Source organism: Polyodon spathula, chromosome 39 (assembly GCF_017654505.1).
Source record: "Polyodon spathula isolate WHYD16114869_AA chromosome 39, ASM1765450v1, whole genome shotgun sequence".
NCBI lineage: Eukaryota > Metazoa > Chordata > Actinopteri > Acipenseriformes > Polyodontidae > Polyodon > Polyodon spathula.
The window spans coordinates 1,439,215-1,457,504 of record NC_054572.1 but is presented as its reverse complement, the minus strand read 5'-3'; the positions used below and the strand labels follow the sequence as shown (position 1 = coordinate 1,457,504).

The following is an 18,290-nucleotide window of genomic DNA, read 5'->3' as shown; positions in this document are numbered from 1 at the left end:
ACCTTGGCTCTCCTCTGCAGCACAGGGCTCCCTGGAGAGGGCTTATCCTCCAGTTGTTTCTCCTGTTGGTTGCAGTCCAGTTGAATGAGGCTCCGGCATTCCTGATGACAAGTGTAGCTGCAGTCTAGATCACAACACAGGACAGAAGAAACACGGAGACAAGGGTTACAATACGAACAAATAGAAACTCATTCCACCGCGGTGATTTATTCACAAACCATCCAGAACTGAGCTGTTGTTCTTTTTGTCGTGATGCCGGACGATCACCGATTTATTGTATCGTTTTAGTTATTTAGCAAGGCATAACCAGCAGGCGTGAACGAAACTTTTCAGACTGCCAAGCAAGAGGAAAACCATTGATCCATTGCTTTATTCTCTCAGGAAATGCGAACTTGTCCAAAGCAAAATCTGGACTCTGCTGGGATTCTGGCGCCATCTTGTGGCCAATTTTTATTAATTACTCTACAGAGTGAAGAATATGAGTATAGTACACTGAATCAGAGCAAAGATCAAGCTCAAAACCACCACTGTGTGTCGCTGTTGCACCAGTGCTGGGATTCCTTGGTCATTTTATAGCTTGGTTGCAGATGGTTAGATTAAATTAGGTTCTGGATGAACTGCTACTTGTTCTATTCATCTCAGTATAGCTGGATAATCCTGTATATTAAACATTGCAGCTGGATACAGGCACTGTATCCAGCTTCAGACTCTTGTTCAGTCTTCAGACTCCTGAAGACTGAACAGTCAAGGTTCAGTTGCAAGAATACATATCGAGATGCATGAAGCAATTCTTTTGAGTCTGGTCATATTTTAGCTGCTTCTCCTAGACCACCTAGGGCACAAAATAAAGTCCGTACAGTATATATTTATAATGTCTGGGTTCTACAAGAAACCTCAGGGATTGAACCTCAGTGGACAGTTCCAGATGTTTTCTGAAGCGACTGAGCAACATGGTTTATTTGCTACCCAAAGCATCTCAGAGAGGTTGTTTGTAAACCCCACTATTATAAATCACTGTATGCTGCCATTGAGAATTTGCTTGTTATACTTTTAAATAAGAAATAAACAAAAAAAACAAAACACAGGATTGGGTGAAATACATTATTATTATTATTATTATTATTATTATTAAAACTGCTACATCATCCTGGCACAGTGGTTCAGACTGACACTGCATAAACTATTTTCTGCTCAGTGATGACCATGATCGCTGCCAGATGGAAACGCTCTGTATCCCTGTATTCTATGATTAAGACAGGGGTCAGAACAAGATCAAGGATATTATTGACATTGAAGAAAGCAGGAAGTCTTTAGGCTGACATGACCTCTAATCCCCTCTGTTGTCTCAACAGTGATAGCACACACACACACACACACACAAAGCAATTGCTTCTAAACGGTTATTACAGGAAATAATCAACAAGTAACAAAACCGCTGTCATCAATCAAACCCATTAATGTAATATGTGTTCGCTCCCTGGGCCTTCCCCCGCCTGTAACTGAACTAATACTGGTAGTGTATCTGACTTAGCAGGAGGGAGGCTTTTCAGATCTGACACTGAGGATTCTCCAGACAAGCTAACTCACAAGTAAAGGCAGAATGAGAGATATTTATATATATATATATATATAATTACATTTAAAGGCACATATAATAGAATTGGGAATAATTCAAGTAATTGTCATTCGCCCCATAACAATTACATCCTTTCCTTCATGTGAAACGCGACTTGCAAACTCGCAATCATCAGCGATCGTCAAGTAAAAACTGACACTTTAAAAGTGCATTTCCACAGGTGCCAGCGTGCAAGTACATTGTGCCAGGACTGTAAGTGCATCTAAAGCAATCTGAATGCATTACTTAACAAAACACATTCATTAGCACTACAAAAACGAAGACCAACACAAAACCCCACCTAATGTATTTAAATGTGTCACAGCTTCGCTCCCAAGCGCCATGCAATTATACACATTTGTATTTCTATTACCGTACCATAAAGAGTGTGCCTAATTACACATTCCAGATAACCCACATTAGTGACGGCTAGTGTATGCAGAACTGCAACATACACAGAATTCTTTTTTTTCCCAGATCTCTCCATCTGGAGTAAAAAAATCCTTAAGGACTGGGAAGTTGGGAGCAGCTTCCCAAAAAGTCAGGGATTTCCTCTTCATAAAGGAGTGGAATGACAGTCTGGAAAGTTACAGTAAAAACAAGGCCTGTCAGATTACAAAATGTCCGAGTATGAGTCAAGGGAATCTCCAGGGAGCTGAATCTAACAGAACAAAAACAACTGCTTAGTTCTTAAGGAAAAAAAAAACAAAACTAAAATTTCAGTTCACGTGCCGCTTGGAACACGGGGGACTTTTCTGACCGACCACAGAAACAAGCTTGATAAAGAAATTTGAACCTTAAACGCTTAGCAATGAATTCCAACAAATACTACTGTTACAGCTGGGCGACGGATCCAATTCTCAGTTTCAAAGTTTGCTGTATGGGTAATTCTTCCTGCATAGATTTCAAATTAGTAATCTAGAAAGAATCATGTCAAGAACTCTGTCACCCCTGTCGCGTCAAAGGAATTCAACCCTCTCCTCTGCCTGAATTAGCACAGAGCCCCTGTTGTGTTTTTATTTTTCTTGTTTTAAAAACACATGCACTCTCAAAAATGCTGACAATTCTCCTAAATGACATACAGAGAGACATTAAAGACTATGCATGTAACCTATCTTAGGGTACTTCATTGATGATTAAAAGGTATGGGCAACCCCACCCCACCCCCTACCAACCCCAACCTTTTCATTTCAGGTTGTAAACTAAAAAAACAGGTCCAGGTGCCAACAGTGTCATAGTGTGAGGTGCATATGGTATATGGAATACTGTCCACAAGTGAAACTTGCTTCACTTGTGAACAGTGCTGGATTTGAACCCCGGGCTTCAGAACTGCAACCAGACTACAAAGCAGTTCCTTTATTATAGATTTTTACAAGTCTGTTTTATAGATTCAAAAAAAAAAAAAAAAAGTTAAATACACACACGAGGCTGGCCAGGGTCCTGCACACGCAGAGAATCCCTGGCAGTGAGAGTCCAGGCTGTGTGGACTAGGGAGGGCAGGGAGAGACAGGGTTAATCAAATGGAAACAAGAATGTGAGAAGTCATTCTCTCCCACAGAGACCTCAGGTTTTCTTACTTCCTGTTTCCAAAAAGGCTGACTGTGAAACATTCAAGTATGGCTATTTGTTCAAAAGCAATGAACGCTTCTCCAGCGCTCCCGAAAAGACGTCTGATAGCTGAAAGCTGTTTCTTAGTGTGCACAGTATATACACACAGTTGGGTGGCTGAACTTGGCAAGCTTCCGAGTTTAAAAGCAATACAGAACTCTATCTTACACTTAAATTGCCTGAACCACAATCCCGGTCTCTCCAGGAGATGCACAAGCTCCCAGTAAATGTTTCAATACTGTCCTATTGTTTGCAGGAAGACGGCTAGTGTCGAGCGACCGCACGTACAAAGTTTCTCTCCTGAGCTTGTGGAACTCCCCAGCATGTTCTGTGACCTCACAGTGTGGTCAGAAATGTTGACCTTTCCATATGACTTTTACAGCTAAGCAGGGTTGATCCTGTGCTTTCCACACACTCACATGGGGGCTGCCTCAAATACATCACACTGCTGCACACAACACTGCTGTAGTGCGAGTAGGGACGCAGGACTACAAGTACCAGAATGACTTGCTTATTGAACAATCCTAAACTGTGCCGGTGAACAGAACCATATGGTCACTACATCCCACCAGCAAAGTTTGAAGACAGCTCTTAAAGGGTCATTATCACAGCCACACTCAGTACAGCCTGACAGAGGCTCATTGTCCCGTGCGAAGCACACTGTTCTGACGCCAAGACTGTACGCCTGCAGGCTGCAGCAGTTGGAAGCAATCGCTTACTCTTTAATTATATATTCAAATATAAAACTGCTTTTCTTTTAGATCTGTAGAAATATGAGAGAGAGAGAGAGAGAAAGAGAGAGAGAGACAGAGGAGTGCTGGGAACAAGAAAAAGCTAGTAAAGTGGTGCTCTCTTGTGCAACTCATTCCACTGCAGGGCCTCAATTATTCATCTCAGCAGTGAACAGCCTAGTTCTAACCAGGTGATTCAGTCTTTACTTGAGCCTTTTTTAAATTTGCATACGTTATCAAAAGCAGATCTGGTTCTAATGTACAATGGGACAGTCAAGGCAAATGCTATTTAAACCATAAATCCATGACTTCATGTTCAGTGTGAAAAGAGCTTTCCTGCTTGCTAAGCCGATCGTAGTAACCCCGGGGAAAGCTTGTTCATCTCTAATCTTCTAGCAGGTAATTGTGTCACAGTGCAGAGCATCAGCCTGCTTTTCTCAAGGATACATTATGGTTTGTTTTTAATCCTTATGCTACCTTTCATTCTTGTCTCCTATTTCACCCTTCCAGTCCCGGTGGCACCTCAAGTAACTGGTATCTCAGCACCATTTACAGTTCTTTAAGTGCTGACAGGACTGTAAAGTTCCATTTACCAAAATATATGTTAAAAAAAAAGAAGTTGTCTTGTTCTGTCACGTATAATCAATAAAGGAGTTCCTTTCTTTAAATTACACAACTTCATTTCTCATTGTTCAGCTCGACAAAATAATTGAAACTTCACTGGACACACACCCTCTCTCACACACTGCCTGAGACACACAGACAAACCGATATGAGAGAAATCACAATGTCCTTGGTCTTGAACAACCTTCAGCAGATATGCGCTCAGCTGCTTCATGTGTCACTGATTCCATTCGATCAATACATTGAGGCTGGGGAGAGGGAACGAGAGTCACTCCCGGCATCATCTGTTATTTAAAGGAGTCCACCACCACTTCACATTTTAACTTTCATCTTCAGGGAATCGTCTGCACTGCACCTCGGCTCAGAGTTTTTTTTTTTTTTAATCCCCTCCCCAGTCCCACAATTCCTCCAGTAACTGTAAATTTAACCCTAACAGATTTGACACTCAGTCTAAAGGCCCGGGCACACTGGGTCCAGTTCTCTCTCTGAATGTACTGCACAACGAACACCAATACAAATCCTTATTGTATCTCACACACCCACTCTGTAATGAACACAGCGGAGCGATGCATTGATTTTGTAATGGATCCGAAGCGGTATGCAGCCGCCTTTAAAAGCTATTCCATATAAAGAAATAGATAGGTACAGTGCTCCTTCTAGATTACACAGTTCCATAATCCCTGGTTAGTCCATGCAGGCAGTGAATTGTACAAGTGCTATATTATACTGCAGAAGCACCCTTCAGTTTCATGGGAACACAGAAGAGATCCCACCTAATTTGACTGAATAAATCGAGGGACGTGGTTTGACTCTCACACCTTGCATTTACATGCAAAGCTAATAAAAGGTAATTATCTAAAAGGCATCAGTGTGTCCACTCACTCCTGTCAGGCACCCCTCATCTGCTGTATCTGAAGGAATCAGTCATTCGCAGAAAGATACAGTACCAATGAGTCATAACTCCATCATGAACAGGGTGGCAATTAAACAGTACAATGAATATTGCAGAGTTGCTGTCTGATAAAGACACCATTGGGGACTTAATCACAGCTATTCAGGGGTTTGTTTTGTTATTTTGTTTTTTGCGAGTTGCAGTACTATCCTGTTCATAGTCTAACACTTCGAACAGTTAGCTCTGCTACTGTTAGCACCACACTGGAATTCAATGTCTCCACTTCCAATTAATGCTCTGCCTCTTACTGGAAAGCGTGGTCAGGTGAATAGATTGTTTAATTAGTTAGATTTCTCCCTTACGTGCAACAGAGTAGCATGCATGAGAGGTATACCAATGGTACTTATTACTGGTAGCGTGTGTGTGTGTGTGTGTGTGTGTGTGTGTGTGTGTGTGTGTGTGTGTGTAACAAAAAGTAAGCATGTCATCATTTGATGAATTATTAAAACAAATGAAAATATTGAATATTTAGTTTTTCACATGTCCCGCACCCCCATCTCTTGTTAATGAAACTAGCATAAACCAGGTATACTATCCATAAATCTAACTGGTTTACCATGCAGGTCCCAGATGTGCAGTTTTGGAAAAGAATCACATGTTGAAGCAAACTTGTAGTTAAAAAAAAATGAGATCGCCAAAGAAAACTCTGCTTGCATGCCTTACTTTCTGAAGTGAGATTTATGGAGTGGTTCCATTAGCTAGGAACAACAGATACAGCAGAGTCTTCAAAAGGGCAAACAAGAACTGGGTCATGACACTGTTTAAAATGATTTAGTCTAAATGACTGCACTCAACAAAGCATTCACCATACAGTAATATAACCAAGAAGGAGTGTATTAAGATGTAGCTGCTTATCATTTTTTACCCTTCTCAAAATAGATGCAAAGTGACCTAGATTGCATTTTAAAAACTATTTTGTAACCTGGTTCTTATGGCAGTTTATTATGGGATAGTGGCTTGTCTTTCCATGCATAAAACATAAAATGGTAGAATTTACAGTACAACACAACATCCCCTAATACAACACTTAGCGAAGGTCTTTAAGAAGTGGTTTTATGTACATTTCATACAGCATTTTCTACATTAGGTTTGCAAGCCATAATATCTGACATATCAATGTGCAGCGTTTTCATCAAGGTGACTATGAACTAGATCTATGTAGAAATGCATCCCCTTTTGTCTTCCACACATGATACCCAACAGGGAATTGCAACAGCTATAATACAATGAATCAGAAAAGATGCATTCCGCGTTGAGGAATATGGAGGAACATGGAGACCAACAGAACACAGCCAGGCTTACTGTGCCACTGTTTAATTACCCATTCAATTCAGAGAGCCTTTTCAAGAGATTACAAATCAATGAATGCCTTTTCATGCCTGAACAGCATAAACAACAGCATTGCCGGAGCAGCGTGCCTCTCAGCCCCGCTGAATACCTGAAGAAGAACAGCACAGGATTTTATAGCGAGAACGCTGTCAAATGTAACTGCAATACGCCAGAGACAAGGCTAATTTGAAATCCACCCACCCCTTCTCCTGCCTTCTGCACGTGCAGCAGGGAATCACACACACACACACACACACTCCTCTCTATTCCCGCTCCTACCTGAGAGAGACAGGGATCCAATGCTGCTCGATCTCCGGATGAGCTTCAGGCCTTCAGACCAGGATCTGGATTTGGGAAAGTGTCGGAATAACTTGCTGAACCTCTTGGAGACGTTCCCGAAGCAGGCAGTGGTGCGAACCTCTGCCTGCCTCTCCGGTGTCATGCTTGCAGCACGAGAAGATCAATAGCCTCGTCTCAGCTATCTGCATCCTGCAAATACCCTGCCTGCACAGCACTAGACTGCACAACACTAGACTACACCTCACCACAGTCACTAGCACTACAGTGTGGTGTGCTAGCAGAAAAAGCTGCATCCTCCATCGCTGGATAAGCACTGCATGCTCCCTCTGATCCTGTATGCATTGAATTGCCACGTACACTGCTGCACACTTTTATTGACTCCTTAAATCTGATCTCCCTTGTATCCACCTTTCAGAACGTCAGTGCACGGGAGATCATTGTGACTCTCAATCATTTTCTCACGATTTTAGAAAATAAAACAATGCCATTCTTTCTACTGGGTAACCCTTTAACTATCGTGCTGTATTAAACTAAAAAAAAACAAACATGCACTCATTTACACACCTGTTTCCACTGTACTTGCATTGCATTTGGTGATGTTAACAAATCACCCAGACTCAGTGAAAAACACCAGTGGGATTTCTATAGTTAAAGGAGGACTGCACTATTCTGACAGCCGATGTTAATACTGTAAATGCACTCAAACTGTGTGTGTGTCTGTGTGTTTTCACATTCTTAGTGATCCCAGTCCTGAAGGGAGTTCCTTTAAATTGGTATTGATAAAAGCAGAAGTTAGTAGATGCTAGCTCTTGATTTAGAGACTCAATAGAAGCCTTTAGTACACTGAGTTCATTCAGGCTCAACCTGTATCTCAACGCCACAGAAACAGCTAGGACAATTCGGAGATGCTTGAGCCTGTAAAAGCCCTTGGGAAAGCCCATTTGGGAGACAGCTTGCCACATTCCATGCCAGGCACTCCCAATCAATGACTGCACCCGTCCGCATTCCCGCGTTCCCTACTTCCGTATTAGGGAACTGTTTTGCCTAATTGAATGACGTTCCCTGTGGAGAGCAGCTTATTTAGGGACCATTTCCAAATACCGGCTATTAAACATCTTAAAACGTGAGGACTGTAACTAAGGTGATAACCAGCGTCCTTGGAACTCCCGCCAACCCCGACGTCTCTAGCTGTGTCTGGCTGCACTCGGGACAAGCTTTCTGAAAGCTGGGAGAGCACGGAACGGTTTCTATTCTGCAGCTTCATGAGCTGAGAAGCACCGCACACAGCCGAGAATTACAGAGGCGTCAATCCACGACAGAACAAAAAGACAAGCTAAAAACCTCCAGTCCCACTTTCTAAATGTTATTTTACTTCAAAATGACGTTTTGCAAAGTCATAGCTTTAGAACGCCACTTAAACGACTTGGATTAATGCTGCTTGAATTGACATGTTCCAATGCAAAACATCTTTACATTCACTCGGTTGCAACCCTGATGAGTAAGTGGTTACCTTATTCAAGGTCTAGAGGGTGCAGTCAATCATAAACGGCATCAGGAATCAAGGCGAGGCCATTCAAACAAACGTTACGACATATAATCCCCTTGCCTAATCAAAATGGAATGAATCTTAGGCGTGTCTAGTGAATGGGTCCTGACATGCAAACACTATTCCAGTTTTGTTGCATGGTTATTCAACGCCAGATCATTGCTTTGAGGAGTGTTTGCAGCATTCCTTTGGTGTGTGTAAAGGGGGGATAATCTCAGGATATCAAGAAGCACTCCTGGAGGGATTTCTAGGACGCCCTGTAAGGCTCACTACACTGAGCAGAGTACCTGCCAAAAGTTTAGCATCATCAAGAATTTTAGGATTGAGACATACTTAAAATCAGCACTTGACATATCATATATGCCAGCAACTGCACTTCCACCTGGCCCTTGCACAGCCGGAGTGAGGACGACAAGGAGGACAAATGCACTTCACTTTATTTTACACTGGCAGACAGAAAGCTCCCAGTTTCACCTATCGCTGACCAGCTGTCTTCCACTGGGGTGTGAGTGAATAGACGACTCCCAGCCATTAGCTCTTGGCAAGCGTCTCTGATAGTGTTCCAGCTACTTCTCAGCACTGTCAGTGTGCAGGCTTCACTGACACAATGAATACTAGGAACTGTGATCAGGGGATTCTTCGGTAAATTCCATTATTTCCCCAGCTAGTTAATTCAAGAACATTAAAAAGTGAATATTATGTTTGCAGACACTGGAAAGGTATACAGAGAGAGAGACGAACAATACAGTCCCAATGCCCTGGAAACGTTTTCTTTGCTTACTTGTTCCATTGCGGGAATGTTATAACAAGGAGAGACTCCTAACTTCCGTTTCAACAGAAATAAAGACACAACTCAAGGGAACACTGTCTGTACTTTATGGAAAGAAATTCGGACTGTGAAAAGGTATCTTGGGAGTCCGGTTTGCACTTTCTTTTGGATATGAAGCTACCATTTTGTTGGCAGTAGAGTATGAACACACAGAGTTCATTTACTCTATGACCTCCACAAAATCTGAATGCCAAAGTCAATACTATAAAAGGTGCCAGCCACTCCTGGCTTCAAGACTGTGACTTTTGAGCAATAATAAGAGAGAAATAAAACTGCGAGACTTCAAAAACCACAGTATTTGTGAAGTGCAATGCAACAGACTCCACTGAAAGTACAATAAACTATTAAGAAAACATGAGCAAAATAATACAAAACCATTATGTAGTACAAGTAAAAGAAAAAGGATGAAAAGCGAGCGAATTCTTGACACTTGTAACAGGATATTAACAAATAAAATATGAAATATTCTGAAAGCGAAGATGATACAAAGTCTCTCTTTAAAGGAGGTGGCATTAGTTAATTAAAATAGACCTCCCAATCATCAATAATATAAATGGCGCTTAGACAAACATCTTTTTCAGATGGATACCAGGGGTGGAGGCCAACAGATCATAGAAGGGCCTTTCCACTGCAGTGACCAGGATGTACCCTACCATACTGTACAACACAGCCTTGATCAATCACATCCTACAGTACAGCACAGCCTTGATCAATCACAACCTACAGTACAGCACAGCCTTGATCAATCACACCCTACAGTACTGTACAGCCTTGATCAATAACATACAGTACTGTACAGCACAGCCTTGATCAATCACAACCTACAGTACAGCACAGCCTTGATCAATCACAACCTACAGTACAGCACAGCCTTGATCAATCACACCCTACAGTACAGCACAGCCTTGATCAATAACATACAGTACTGTACAGCACAGCCTTGATCAATCACAACCTACAGTACAGCACAGCCTTGATCAATCACAACCTACAGTACAACACACCCTTGATCAATCACAACCTACAGTACTGTACAGCACAGCTTTGATCACTCACAAGATAACGATCAGCCAAAACTCAGCTGCTGTTCTAAAATTATGATTCCGAAAAAACACAAATGGTTTACAATTCCTCGGTTTACTAAACCACACAACATAAAGCCTTCACAAACCAGTACTTAACTGGGGGCTGTCAAATTGTTACAGGTTTGCGTTGCTCGTGTTTGTGTGCCCAAATCCCACCGCCAGTGTTTAAAATAGGATTGCAGACGGCTTCTCTGCCAGAAAGACAACTCCTGTGGTCGGTTTGAAGACTTTGATTATTCTAAAGAACACACACAGCCTGGCCACTTTATCAAGCCTTGTCACGACATGCCCCTGACTGCACAAGCTGCTGGAAGGTGTCGTATGAATTCCCAGTCGGTAATATTTCACACAATTCACTTTCTTCACCAGTGTACAGCATTGCTGGGTGGATCCGATCCACAACAAGGCTTAAGTAAGCGATACCATTCATAACCAAGAGACCCAGAACATATTCCATACAGGGTGAAGCCAAATTGAATCGGGTAGACAGGTCCTAAAACTGGTGAGTCACTTAATACCTCATTAGAATTAAAGCATACTAACTCACTCAAACTTGGATTTCTTCGTTTTTTTTAGCTGGATTGCATTTTGAACTTTCCTCTGGTGCCGTTAGCATTCCAGCTTGTAGTTTACATGCATTTAAACCAGCCATTGTATGGCATTGTTTCTATTGGCGCAGGAAACTACCAAGTCTCAAAAACACACTCAACACACACATGAAACTTGCGCTCAAATGGCAGTCTAATGATAGGTACACACATGCAGGGCATCTCTACTGACGGTTTATTAACATGTAACGAAAGCAAATGGTTAATTGCATATTGATGAAACATGTATTACAAACAAAGCGTTACTTTATGAACTGTAGTTCTATTGCTGAAGCAGAGATATTGAACACAACAGGCACTAAACTATTATACTATCGGTACCATGTGCAGCACAGCGTTCTGCTTTAAAGATTCAGGGTTACAACAATGCTGCTTATTGTCCCTGCTGCAAAGGGTTACTTCAGTGTCTTTGAAATGCCTTCCAAGTTAAACGGCAATCGTGAACTGCCTTGGTCTAGCGAGCTGCTTCAAATGAGATCATAAATTATCCTTCCTCTGCAGTTTTGCTGCAGCAGTCTCTCTCTCTCTCTCTCTCTCTCTCTCTCTCTCTCTCTCTCAGGATCGGGTCACAGCAGTCTTACTTGATAAAGATGAACTGCTGTGCAATGAACAAAGCGCACACTACTAAGAGAGTTATTTCATTAAAAAGTTCAAACAGCAGCCCCCTTAATACAATCAATTTTAGAATCTAGTTTATACTCTCCAGTTTAGAATTAGTCTGCCACTACTGTGCTAGCACGGCCAACAGAGATGAATGATGTTAATGTCATGTGCCTAGGGACACTGGTTGAAGTGAAACTTGAAGTTTAATCAGGGAGGCAAATGGTAATGAGATCTTCATCACTGCTTTGCCTTCATGTGCCTCTGGGTGTTATCACCGATGAAGGAATTAGCCAAGGTGCTCTTGCATTAGCTTCTTCTAGTTTTATAGAATGTACGATTGACGTTATGGACGATCTACCTGGGACACTGACTGCCCTTTCTGGGAGCGGGCCTGAATCCCGCTTGGAGGAATGTGTGCATTGACTTCTGGAGGCTTAACTATTATTTCAATGCAAGATGTCGGTTCAGGACCAGAATGAGAGTCCGACCACTGGAACTCGTTTCACTGAAGCTACGTCTTCACTGCTCAGACCTGGTCTTCTACTTCTGAGGAGGGTCAAGCGGGGAGAGGGGCACTACGACAGCCTGACCTTGACAGACCAAACACCCTGTTCTCTTCCCAAACCTTTCTTATGTTACACAACTTCAGCACCTTTTCTACTGCCCAATTCTCTCATGGTGAGCACAGAATCCTTCTTTCTCCTATGAACATGTAACACTAACTGAAACACAAAATAATAATAATAACAATCCTAAAAAAAAAAAAAAAAAAATCCTAAACCTTGATTTGACCAAATACTTATTCCAGTATATTTTTTTATTGTAAATGTATCATAGTTTTAAAAAATAGATTTTAGGTCCTAACGTTTGATCTATAAACCTTTGATTTAGAGCTGATGACTGAAGAACACTTCCACATTACAACCCACAAATGCGTTTCTCTCTTCTTGTTCCCAGTATGCTTAGCGGTGTATGTGCAGAAGACTATAACAGTGTCATGGGCAGCGTTGTCTGACACTGCAGTTACACACTACTGTCGGTGACATGAGACGATGTTAAAAGCTGTCTAAAACCAGGGGTGCAAAGCAAACGAGCCGGCTCTTTGCATTACGGTTTAATTAGAGGCTCGCTTGCGCCTAATCTCAGCTCTGTTACAAAGCACCCTGTACCTACTGACACATCGTTATGCTAATAGTAAAGCCGTGGATGGGGAGTGGGGTCTTATCCCGGATAAACACACATACCAAGACTCAATACTTTTACATAGTCTTGCTGTAACAAAACCGCGCTGACGTTTTCCAGAACAAAACTTTTCCAGACAGCTGGTGAGTACTCGTTTATTCATAAAAAAAGGTTTACATGTACACAGTTTCTGTGTTGGTTACTGTTTTTTTGTTTGTTTTGCAAACCAGTAAGATTAACAACACTGATTACAATTAAAAGCTATAGTGCGATCAATGCCGGTGGGTCATGACGCCCGACTCCCTGTACAGTAGTTGGCAAACACGGTCAAGCAGTGTATTTAATGCTGGACTGTAAGCAAGAAGAGTCGGAGAAGGTCCGGTACTTACTTTTACACCTGAGCGCTTGACAGCTCACCTGGCGATTACACGCATCACACCAGTCGTGAGTGACAGGGGTCAGGCTGAAGCAGTGCCCCTCTCCCCTCTCCTTCTTCACTCTCGGGTCCTCCTGTCCAAAGATGGACCATGCCTCCCTCCGCGGCGGCTCGTGTCGCATCATCTTCACCACTCCCGATCTCCCTTGGGTTAAGATTGGCATCTTGTTACGACTGCTAGTGTTGCTGCTGCTGATGCTGTGTGCGCTAAACCCGTTTGCTTCACTCAGAGCGCTGAAATCCAGCGCCTGATGTAAAGTCACTTGCGATGATCGCCGGGCGCCCCTCTGAAAGTTCTGCTGACCACTTATGACAGAACCTGATTCCGGTTCTTTAGCACCTTTCGGCACAACCTGCGGGTTAGGATCGTTTTGCGTGCAGGGTGTCAAACGTTTTGCACCGGCACCACTTTTGCAAACTATTCCGTTCGGTTTAAGCTGCCCCCCGTCTGTCTGGACCCTGTTGTTATCCTGTTTCAATAGCACTTCCGCAGCGGCCGGGGATGAACGTGTCCCTGTCAGATCTACAGATTCAATAGAGTTTGCATGGTCGTTAACCGCAACGTCGACTCTTTTGCATGAGTGTAGCGCTACACTGCCTTCCCGGTTCCCTTGCGCCACAGTGTTTGCAGGAGGATGCAAATGATCCAGAGATGCTGCTGCGGCCACTGTCCGTTTCTTCTCTTTATTAGATCTCCTCAAGATATTTCTCCTCTCGCTCGCAGACAGCCGATCCAGAAATAGCTCTTGGTCTTTGTCCAGGGTATGTTGACAGCGGCTCGGACCCACAGTGGCAGTCGCCATAGCCGATCACCTCGCTGTGTTGCAAATGTGAATTAAACTGGAGCGGCAGCAGACGAGGATGCGTGACGCCGGCTCTGGGCTTTCTAGTTTAGTGCGAGCGGGGACGCGCTTCTTAAAGATAAAGTATCAGTTCCCCGTTTCTGGGAAGAAAAAAAAAACAAAAAAAATAACACAATTCTGAAAATCCAGAAAGGGGATTTTCTTTCGAATATTATGCTTCTTTGAGGTCGCTCAGTCTTCTCCCGGACTATTTAGATATTATTATTATTATTATTATTATTATTATTATTATTATTATTATTATTATTATTATTATTAATGACGACAATGCATAATTAATACACCATTGATACACCAAAGAGTATTATTGGGAGCAAACCACATAAAACTTACTGACTTTGCATTATTGTGTGAAATTATAATAGAGTCAAAGTTTTAAAGTTGTGCACTTTTAGATTCTACGCATAACACATATGTTTATTAAATAAAGTACACAGAATTACAAAACAAGGAGCAGTTCCATATCCAAGGAGAATCAAGGACCCGACTGGACCCTCATCAATCACTAGAGATACACAACAACCAGGAACAGTAATTGAGAACCTGAAACCATTTTAATAATTAGCTAAAGAGAAGGAGATGTGATACCTTTTATTGGACTAACTGAATAATCATTAATCAGAAGCTTTCAAGACAGAGATCTCTTCTTCAGGTGAAAGTAGGAAAGAGAGATTGGTGTTTACATTTAACAAACATAACCCGTTTTTAATCTACAATTCACCTGAAGAAGAGACCTTTGAGGTCTTGAAAGCTTGTGATTAATTGTTTAGTAAAATTAATATAATGGCTCGCAACTCCGATTTAATCTGTCAATAATTAGCTGCAATGTTTCAGCTTCTGGCTTCTACAGGTGGCCTGGTAGAAATAGCTAGGCGGACTGAGGCTGATGTTTCCGTGTGAAAGCTGCAGTGACTTACAGTGTTCTAAGAGCACTGAGACACAGACAGTTCTGAGGTGGCGTTCCAATCCTAAAAGATCTTCCAAGTTCAGCCCATGGAAAAATAAAGTCTTAATTCTGTGAATCAAGCTCTCTTTCTATTGGACGATCCTTGGTATCAGCAAGGCTGGAGCTCTTTTCAGCATGCTATTAGTATTGTATAATTACACAGACCTACTCTATTAAATAGTTGCTCTGTTGTATTCACTGATGTGTTCGGGTTATGTGAAAACAACCACTTAGATAATTCAATACTGACAATAATCCCTTTAGAAAGTGTAATACTCTATATAGGTCTAAGTGATTGCAATATTGTTGCCTGCATTAAAAATAAGAACGATTGTTGTGTTCATTTCTGCTTGTGTAACCACTACCAGCTGTAGGACACACCAGTATCAAACCCAATGTCCCAGTCGCAACCAAAGATGGTAAATAGATAGCACATACCAGTAGCTCAGCCCATGCCAGCATTTCTATGTGCTTTTTTCCATATGCTGTGTACAAAAATTGAACTCAAGTATTCCTGCCAGCACAGCAGTATTTTCTCATTTTGGGATTTTTTTGTTCCCTGAATTGCAATATATTTGGCAAGTTCTTTTTTCCTGTATATTTATGTATAAATACACCCCTGTAATGTCCCCATATGTTGACTTCAAACATTACAAGACTTCAAAACATTACACATTGAATAAATAGAAGTAAACATGTTCTAAAAGCAAGTTTAAATGAATTGTTTATACAAGGAAGGCGATGTGGAGCTGGTAATTAGATCACTCACACTGTAGGTGTAAAGGCAAGGTCATGGCTGGTCTCCGGCTGCAGTATTTGCACTCACACTGTAGGTGTAAAGGCAAGGTCACGGCTGGTCTCCGGCTGCAGTATTTGCACTCACACTGTAGGTGTAAAGGCAAGGTCACGGCTGGTCTCCGGCTGCAGTATTTGCACTCACACTGTAGGTGTAAAGGCAAGGTCACGGCTGGTCTCCGGCTGCAGTATTTGCACTCACACTGTAGGTGTAAAGGCAAGGTCACGGCTGGTCTCCGGCTGCAGTATTTGCACTCACACTGTAGGTGTAAAGGCAAGGTCACGGCTGGTCTCCGGCTGCAGTATTTGCACTCACACTGTAGGTGTAAAGGCAAGGTCACGGCTGGTCTCCGGCTGCAGTATTTGCACTCACACTGTAGGTGTAAAGGCAAGGTCACGGCTGGTCTCCGGCTGCAGTATTTGCACTCACACTGTAGGTGTAAAGGCAAGGTCACGGCTGGTCTCCGGCTGCAGTATTTGCACTCACACTGTAGGTGTAAAGGCAAGGTCACGGCTGGTCTCCGGCTGCAGTATTTGCACTCACACTGTAGGTGTAAAGGCAAGGTCACGGCTGGTCTCCGGCTGCAGTATTTGTAGCAAATTCACTCAGAAAAACACAGACCGTCAGTCACACTCTACTCATCAGTGGTACATATGACGAGAAAGGCCTGTAAAATATGAATCTGTAGTCCATTCAGTAATACTGATGACTGCTTTTTTACTATAAAGAGAAAGTGAACACACCTACTTTATCATTGTGCATAGCAGTGTAATCCATTCCTGGTTTCACTATGAGTTTAATAACACCTGACTGTGTTATCTGCACACTGTGGCTAATCAAGCTCACAGTAAAACCCGGACAGGTGAAGCTGCTATGCAATAAGAGTCTTGTTTTCATGTTTGCAGAATAGGCATTTTAATGTATGCTGGTCGTTTACCACTAACTAATAGCTGAGTTGCAGACCATGTTGAAACAAAAAAAAACTAAACAATTGAAAACAAAACTAGAACCACAACGCGGACAGCAGTTCAGTTTCATCACAACCCGCCCAACCTTGAAATCCCCCTTGTGGTTTCAAAGCTTCTTTTCAACTACAAAACCCCAGTTTATTTTTGCATCATGACATTGCACAAAAACACAAGTCATGTTAGTCTGCTCTTTGACACGAACCTCAATTAAGAACCACTTTTTTATGCATCTACTTAAAATGTTTACTTCATAAAATCTGTATCTCATTATATCATCTACAATGCCTACAACTGCAGCAACCTAGAGAACAACAAAGAAGGCCTTCTAATCAGTTATAGTATTTATTGCTCTTATATGGCACATCTTTTTAAGATAACCGGTAAACTTTTACGATAAGCATTTGCATTCTCTCAGTTTTAAAACTTAGCTATGGTTCACAACATAACACAGTGCAATGGTCACAGTATCGTGTAGTAATTGTAGGACAGTATTGCCACACACGAAAACTTTAACAATATAAAGCCGAAACTGAAAATGCTTTAATTTGCTTTGAAATGGTTTAAAATTGATTAATAGACCTGGTAAAATCAGCTCAGTTTTATATGGTGCAGAACTTATTTATTTTAACGTGTTGTTTTGTTTGGTCTTTGAGATCCCTGCAAGGCGAGTGTCTTCAGTAATATCTACGTGTCGACAATAACAATCAACCATTTCTGTTACAGACTTTCTACCAAGTCTGGCATAAACGATGCTGGCTGTTACTTAAACCCTGCCTGTGGGTTTCTGATCGCATCAGATCAATTCCAGATTTTTTAAATCCTTTGGTGGAAATGTTCTGTCTAAGTTGAATGGTTTTCAAAGCACACTGGCTTCGTCTCCCATTCTCATCTCCACTTTGACATCTGACACACTACTCCGTGTCTAGCGCTTCTTTAATCTGTCCTGCATACCAGCCTGCCAGAGGTGTATGTACGGAGTGAAACAAATATGAAAGGTTATCTAGATGGATAAATCGTTGACAATTTCACTGTAGTACCATCTGCTGCGCATGTGCATCTTGACCTTTAACCCCCAAGTATTTCTGGGGTAAAATCATTAGTATATCATGCCCAAGTCACGTGATAACTCGGAAAAGCATGGAAACGCCACCTTTATCACCAGCTCGAGTTAGCTGTCCATAGAGACGAGGTATAGTACAAGGCTGGAGAATCTCAATACTCATCAGCACTGTGCTGTCTATGCTGGTTTTCACCTGCTTGTGTTGTTTC

At 42.0% G+C, this 18,290-nt stretch overlaps 1 protein-coding gene across 2 annotated transcripts in view; it reads right to left on the bottom strand.

Annotated features, from left to right (window-relative positions):
- Positions 1-14,323, bottom strand: part of LOC121304686 (ras association domain-containing protein 5-like) — a 38,150-nt gene extending 23,827 nt beyond the window's left edge. The window contains exons 1-2 of one of the 2 annotated variants that reach the window (XM_041235958.1): positions 13,402-14,323; positions 3-124 (exon numbers count right to left, since the gene is read on the bottom strand). In XM_041235958.1, the coding sequence (XP_041091892.1) occupies positions 3-124; positions 13,402-14,251 (972 nt within the window). In that variant the 5' untranslated portion in view covers positions 14,252-14,323. Of the gene's footprint in view, positions 1-2; positions 125-7,138; positions 7,335-13,401 lie in introns of those variants that run through there. The other variant, XM_041235959.1, reaches the window with a different exon arrangement.
- Positions 14,324-18,290: the final 3,967 nt, after the last annotated feature.